This window comes from Bradysia coprophila, unplaced genomic scaffold, assembly GCF_014529535.1.
Source record: "Bradysia coprophila strain Holo2 unplaced genomic scaffold, BU_Bcop_v1 contig_549, whole genome shotgun sequence".
Taxonomy (NCBI): domain Eukaryota; kingdom Metazoa; phylum Arthropoda; class Insecta; order Diptera; family Sciaridae; genus Bradysia; species Bradysia coprophila.
The window spans coordinates 7,960-15,882 of NW_023503794.1; the positions used below are offsets into that span (position 1 = coordinate 7,960).

The 7,923-nt window shown below is 31.7% G+C and overlaps 1 protein-coding gene across 1 annotated transcript; it reads left to right on the forward strand.

Moving 5' to 3' along the window:
- The first annotated feature begins 1,251 nt into the window (after positions 1-1,251).
- LOC119083079 (myophilin-like) lies at positions 1,252-6,868 on the forward strand. The gene is made up of 4 exons (XM_037192702.1): positions 1,252-1,474; positions 5,766-5,965; positions 6,030-6,150; positions 6,215-6,868. Exons 1-4 carry the CDS (start codon positions 1,469-1,471, stop codon positions 6,395-6,397), a joined length of 510 nt encoding a protein of 169 aa, XP_037048597.1. The 5' UTR covers positions 1,252-1,468; the 3' UTR covers positions 6,398-6,868.
- The last annotated feature ends 1,055 nt before the right edge of the window (positions 6,869-7,923 follow it).

Genomic DNA, 7,923 nt, shown 5'->3' on the forward strand with positions numbered 1-7,923 from the left:
GCTCTTAACTCAGAAACTTTTAACGAAATAATGCGTGAGTGGTTTTGAGAAATAATTTACTTTTCCAATTGATTTAGTGAATCATTCACTCGTCAAAGATATTCGACCGATTGCCAAAATATATTATAGTCGATGAAATTGAGAGACCCGTTTCACCATTGGGAAATTGGAGTTTTTTTTTTCATTCAAAGAACTTCAAGCTTATAGTACTCTATTTGGCAGCTGTCAGTTGAAAGACTTTATACAGTAATTTATATGAAATATAAGTTAAAGATGAAAAAGGCAGATTGTCGAACTGTTTATGGTTTAACACCACTGAAACTAAGAACTTCGATATACTGTGAGAGAATTATAAGAACCAACGAGTTCCGAATCCGTATCTATATGTTCATTTATACTTCATACTACAATAATATTACGTGCCCCATGAGGACAACAAGACGACACGCACGGATATGTATGTATAATAACGTCAACATCGCATGTTACGTGAGTCGCTTCTCATAATTCTCTCCAGTTGAATCAAAATATTTTTTAGCGAACAAAAAACCCACTCGGAGCTTCTAGTAAAAAGTTCTTATGTATCCTTGGCTTCGACCCCTCTTGCGTAATTTATGAACGACCACTATGTTTGAAAGATGAAAAAATTCGTCTTATTTACATTCCAAGTTTAAAAATTTAAATTGTGAATGCCAAGAAACTAGTGAAAGCGAATCGAAAGTGGGTGGTGAATGCCTCCCTTTTTATTATTTTTTAATTTCTCGCAAAATTTCAAAAATAGATTTTTGAAATCGGATAATTAATGATCCTTCGAAATTTGTTATAACATCTATTTTCGATCAGTTTCGTCCATTAATCTTGAATAACATTTTGATAGACGAAGAAGAGAAAAAAAAATGCCGAAAATTTCCCAACCAACTATACGAGAAAAACTCTCGAGCGACTCTTTTTTTCCTTCCACTTTTAATACACAAAATTTATGTATTCTTCTTGGTTATTTATTTATTTATTTTTGTGTTAATGCTTAAAATGCCGAGAAAATTTGTATTTTGCTTCGGGTCATTTTAGTTCCGATGATGTTAATGCTTATATACTTTAAAAACAACCTACGCTTTTGGAAAACAAATCGCACGTCTTTTATTAAAACCGACGAAATCGCACGATCGGAAAAGTGTTTTTCTTTTTTTTTTGTGAGTTTTATATGTTGGTTATATCTAACCCATGTATTTTTATCTAATTAACAAAATCATATTTTGTTTTACTAAGTTGAAAGGCGGTTGATGTTTTGGTTTTAGTTCATTTTTGAATATCGCACAAAACGTGTCGGTCTCTCTTCTGAATTAATTTTTCGAATTTTTCTTTTCTTGTTTCAAAAAAAAAGGAGAAGGATACTCCGCTGTCGTTCAGTTTGAATAGAACATTCTGTTTGTGAATTTTATTAATTTTACAAAATAATTATTGTTTAGAAATGGCGGTGAGTTTAAAATGAGAAAAAAAAAGAATAAAAATTACGAGAACGTTGGGATTTAAAGTTTAAAAAAAGGTTTTGTTTGTGATTTTTTTTTTTAATATTTAAAAGAAGGAAATTAAAATCAAATTTGGTCGAACAAATTTTTGTAGAATTTTTTCTCCCAATTAATTTATCCCATCACTGGTGTCAATTTATCTGTTACCACTCCTAAATTTATTTGAATATTTTTTTATATCATTAATAAAATCTATTTTAAAAATCCTGCTTTTTTGTGTGTGACAACGGAAATAAATCCGTGACAGCTGTGTGCAGCTGTAAAATTTATGAAGTTTTATTTTAGATAATCTTCTAAACTTTTGTTTTTTTTTTCTGTGTATTTAAAAAGAAAAAAACTTTTTTTTTTATTTTCTCAAAACTCTGCAATGTCTTGGATTTCCACAAATACTGATAGTTAATTGATAAATTTATACAAACACCGAAACAGAATTCTTAACGTTTCTCAAAAAAAAATCTTTTCATTGTTGAAGTTTTCTACCGAAGAGTTTCGCAAATTTTCTTGCGTGATGAAAAATAAATACCACAAAATTCGTCAACTATTCCTTGGAATTTATTTATAAAAGACACATCCATAACATCTTCAAATTGGTTAGATCTGATTATAACACAGCATTGTTTCCGAACGGATGAACCTTTTTTTATTGAAATCATTACGTCAAATAAGTCCTATTAACTCAACTAACAATCACATTAAATACATTCGAGAAATTGATGAGGCTATAATATTAAAATCGAATGCGATATTTTCGGTCAATGTTAAATTAGACATAAACATTCATTCATCCATTCGATATATATATAACCTATATATAAATAAAGTATCCCGATCAACAATTGCGTCCATCATGTTCAACATAAATTTCCAAAAAATTTATTTTCAGAAACCATATGGCCGATTTTTAACGGTATTTATGGCGTTCAATGTTAAGTTGAAGTGTGCATTTTATATTAGCCAATAAAAGAAAATATGCGAAAAAAAATCAGAGAATTTTTTTTTTACAATATTTAGATTTTCTTTTGTATCGTTAAAACGACGTGGCGTGGTTATTGGGATAAACAAACTTTGATATAGTTCAGTTGTGTATATGACATAAATGAAGCCGTAAAGAACAACAATTTATTATGATTTGATGAGACGGCTGAGAAGCCGTAACAGGAGTTTAAGAAAAATTCTTGAAATTGAAAAACAACGAAATTACATAACGTACACAACCTACGTCAAAATAAAGTGTTTTTCGTTTAAAATTTTCAAAAGAAAAGACCCAGATTCGTTCTGGATTGGCTTTCTAAAACACAATTTAGATTTTGGGTCTATTTAGCGCTAATACACCAACCAAAATTCCGAAGAAAATACGCCTTTTTCGGATGGAATTTTCCATTAAATAAAAATTGGGCTTATTGAAATTTATTTTTAACTGGACTTTGAAGAATAATAATGTCTGAGATAACAACAATAAATCTCAGTTCATCGAATAGTCACAACGACACTACACTTTTCCAATAGTAACTGCTGCTTTGGATAGCACTGTGAAGTTAACGAAAAATTTCTTTTGTTTCGACTCTTTTCGCATTGTCATAAAACGTCAAACTTACATTTGCTGCTAAATTTTCTCAATTGTATTGAACAATCAAAAATGGTAGCAAATGCAAGTTTGACATTGTATGACAATGCCAAAAAAGAGCTCAAAACAAAAGAATTTGTTCGTTAACTTTACCTTGCTATGACGATCCAGCGTTAAGGCTTTATTTCCACTGACCAAAAAAGTACTCCAAGTGAGAGACTAAATTGAATTTTTTCAATTTTTGCTTTGTTTACTTGACAGCTCACTCTCTCACGGAGCAATTTTTGTTGAGTGGAAACCATACTTAAGGTTTTTGAGAATTTGGTCATGTGAGCTTTCCTCACACTCAGTTACTAGTTCTGAATTGCTGACACTCTTCAATTTATCTAAATTAAGTAAAATTACTTTGAAGGTCACTGTTTTTAGTCCATAAGTGTTGTATATATATTTATCAATTGCTGTCTCCACAGAGGGATTGGTTAACTTAGAATTTATTCCTAAGAAAAATTTCTGTAAAACCGGAAACAGCAGCAAAGAAAAATCGCAAGAATTGATAAAATATAAGAAAATTGTCATCCACTCAATCTCTACACATTTTCCAACTTAATACCACACAAATGAGCACCAATCAATTGTTAAAAATACAACACACCCAATAATCATGCAATTGCCTCCCATAACATCGTGTCACACCATTACGAAATAATGGATTTCTTTTATCGATGTTCAATGTTTGGTTCATACGGAGTCACTCAACAGTTGTTAGTTTCATAATGTCCGATTTCCCGAACCGTTTTACTTTAATGGCCTTTCGTTTCCATTACTTCATCAGTCCAAGCACCATTAAGTTATTAAACATATAAATGGTCTGTGTTATAGCGTCCGATTGTAGAATTATATTTTCTATTGAATGTAATTTCGAAGCCAACACCGAAATAGTGATCATCGATCAAAAATAAACCGAAAATTTAATTTTATAAAAACATAAGTTTGAACACAGATTTGCTATTAAATCAAATTAATTCCAATCCTTGAGGTCTCGTGTAATTGACAAATAATGTGACTGTTTTGATGTCAATAAAAATTTTATTAGATTCGAAGCTAGAGCAGACAATGACGGTGGGTGACGGAAAATATTTATGTTAAAAGAAAAAATAGAAGAAAAATATCAATGCTTCGGACTTTGGCTTTGGCGAGCTTTGCGACGAACCTAGCCAAAAATAACACATTTTGTATCAATTTTTGTTTTTTGGTTTCTTTCAGTTTTCAAGACAGAAATGATATTTGAATGAGAAATGATTACATTGTGTTTATTAGTAGACTTAATTTGATGCTAAATTTAAACATCATCCGTTTCACGTCTGAGCGAAATTATGCTCGGAAAGTTTGAATTGAAATCCATAACGTGTGCCTTATCATTGTTCGAAGACTATATACATCCTACAATTTGTACATCTACATCGTATGATATACAACGAGGAAAAAGTCCAATTTGTTTCTTTAGCGAAAGAAAAATTCACATAAAATCGGATTATTAAATCAGCAGAAATCTTTGTTTGACATAAATCATAAAAACAAAACGCCCGTTTTATTATTCGTAGCACATAACCAGCTAAATAGATAAACATAACATACAATACAAACATTCTAAGCTGCGCACATACCTACATCTATATCTAAACAGGAATAGAAGTTGTAAACCGTTGCCAAAAAAAATATTTATTCGAAAACTGATTCGTTTTCAACTGAATTTTTTTTTTTTTATAACTTGGAAGCATCTCTATTCCAATGTAACTAATTACTTGAAGCATATTTTTGAAATTTGAACTTGTATTTTATTCAGTAAACTTTAAAGTCAACTTCGTGTCATTGTCAAATGTTCAATTAAAACAAATAAACGAAAGTCAATTTAAACACGAAAATGTGCGTCTGTTACATATAACATTCATATAATATTCACGCAAGTCCAAAATACCGGTACACCGGTTGCGGTAAAACTGAATTTTTGAGAGGCAAACGGTTCACTGTGAACTCTCAGTAAAAGCTAAATGAACTCCCGAAAGTTTTTCAGTTTTAGTTTTACCGAATTTCCTCCAAAGCATTTGACGACCTCACCACTTTTCGTAATTTAATTTTTTTTAATTCCAGCAAATTTTTAGAAAATTCCTTAATTTGTAAATTTAGAAAGATTTTTTTAAAGAATTTACTTTCTAAAAAAAAGGCTGGTCACAAAAGCTTTGAAAACGCCGTAGTTCATGCAATTAGGGAATTAATAATGAAGTGAATTGCAGCCTTTCCAGTAATATGAAGCTAAAAATCAGTGGTCATCCATAAATATTGACCACATCCATAATTGGGACAATATCGGAAAATTTTGACGATATTTTTAACCAGGTTCCGTACTGATTTGAAAAAAACTTTCAGGCGTTGTATGAAGCAAATTTGTATAGAGCCTTCTTACAAAAAAACCAAAAGCTCTTTAGGCGTGTTACGCCTTGTGCACCATGAACACATGGGAATCTGAAGGATGAAATGAAGTGGGCAAGACAGTGGGCAAAAATTGTGGCATTCTTTGGTAGAGGCTACGAGTCACAACTCAATCCCATAATTTTCAATTTTACTAAAAATGACGATGATTTACTGAAACTGATATCCTTTTTGTTTTATTTTTATAGCCACGCAACAAGGAACAAGAAGCCGAAGTTTTGAAATGGGTTTTCGATGTCATTGGTGAAAAGGTACCATCTGGTCAATATGAAGACATTTTACGCGACGGTACCGTATTGTGCCGATTGGCCAATAAGCTTACACCAGGCAGTGTAAAGAAAATCCAAGAACGTGGTACCAATTTCCAATTGATGGAGAATGTTCAAAGGTAATATAATCAAACAACAGCCGAACAATTTCCGTCGTGTATTGACAGTAAAATTATCATTTAGATTCCAAGCCGCCATCAAGAAGTACGGCGTTCCGGAAGAAGAAATTTTCCAAACGGCCGATCTGTTTGAGCGAAGAAATATTCCACAAGTCACTCTGTGCTTGTACTCCTTAGGAAGAATTGTAATGATATGAAATTTAAAAACAAAATGAAATGCCACTAAACTTTCAATCGTTTCATCCATAGACTCAAAAACATCCAGAATTCACCGGACCAGCATTAGGACCAAAGATGGCCGACAAGAATGAACGTACCTTCACCGAAGAGCAATTGCGAGCTCATGAAGGAGAATTGAATTTACAAATGGGTTACAACAAAGGTGCCTCGCAATCAGGACATGGTGGAATGGGAAACACACGTCACATGTAAATGTGTACGACGGGTTTCTGTCTTTTCTTTTTATTTGTGTATAATTTGTGCAATTTCTGGCAAAAAAAAACTACCACATCCACAACAAAATAATAAAATGTTTCATAAAATCGTACGGTTCATTCACCACAAATGGTGATGATGCATTTCAAAATCTGGCCTAATACAACTAATGTGTAATTAAAGCAAAACACACGAGAGAATTACCACAATTATATTTTGCTGTAACTGTGAATTTTCGTTCAATCTCTATAAAAGAATTGGAATTAATTAAAATGAATTCATTTTGAAATTGACAAAACAATTGCAGTTTTTCTGATATTTTTTCTTTCTTGTTTGCTTCCACATTTTTCTTTTCAAAAATATGCAATACAAACTTTTGAGTGTTAAAAATAATTAATTAATAATTTTACAGAACTAGATGATGATGAGATAAAGAGCTTAACGAAATATACTCTTGAACGCGTATTACTTTGTTGGTTTAAATGAATTTGAAGTGATTAAGCAACATAATGTGATGATTGGAGACACACAAAAAAAAATGTAAGATCTATCACAGTGGGGCTGAACAACTTTTTTCGACAAGTCAATGTACATGAAATTTTATTCATGATTATGAAAGGACGTCACCTCACGATTACTTTAAGCCCAAATTTAAAATACTTTATCGGGAGAGTTTCCAGAAAAATTTGTTTCTTCCATAGCTGTATCTGTATCTGTACTTCGATGAGCTCTGGTGGGCGTCTATCTTCTCGTTCCAGCCTACGTTCATTATTTCGTCATAGGCTGATCTGTAACCATTCAAAATATACCAAATTTGTCATAGGTTCCTAAAAAATACAACTGTGTGATACCCAATATGTGCCAATGTCGCTTTTCTCGAAATATTTATATGAAAATTGCAAGAGCTGAAATTCGGAGTAATTTTGAGTAATTTTCAAATTCTATTATTAAATATGCATTTCGTTCAGAAAATACCACGAAAATCATAGAATTAGACATTTTTAATTTTCCATATTGGGTATCACCACAGTTGTATTTTTTTAGGAACCTATGACAAATTTGGTATATTTTGAATGGTTACAGATCAGCCTATGACGAAATAATGAACGTAGGCTGGATCGAGAAGATAGACGCCCACCAGAGCTCATCGAAGTACAGATACAGATACAGCTATGGAAGAAAACAAATTTTTCTGGAAACTCTCCCGATAAAATATTTTAAATTTGGGCTTAAAGTAATCGTGAGGTGACGTCCTTTCATAATCATGAATAAAATTTCATGTACATTGCCTTGTCGAAAAAAGTTGTTCAGCCCCACTGTGCTATGGAAGTTGATCACAAATCTATAAAAAAATCCAAATTAAGAAAATTTCAATTAATATTACAGTTTTCGAAATACATCATAACAAAACAAAGAATTTGGGCATAAATTTCGAAATTTTTCTCGTAATTTAGGCCCTCAGCATGAAAAGTTGTATGCGCATCTCTTAAGTACGGTTGATTTTAGACACGTTTGCTTGTTAC

What these genes read in the sequence shown, in the direction of transcription:
- LOC119083079 (XM_037192702.1), top strand. An exon ending in TTGATGGAGAATGTTCAAAG is followed by an intron (nt 5,966 to 6,029) that starts GTAATATAATCA and finishes ATTATCATTTAG; the next exon opens with ATTCCAAGCCGCCATCAAGA. An exon ending in TGTACTCCTTAGGAAGAATT is followed by an intron (nt 6,151 to 6,214) that starts GTAATGATATGA and finishes TTTCATCCATAG; the next exon opens with ACTCAAAAACATCCAGAATT.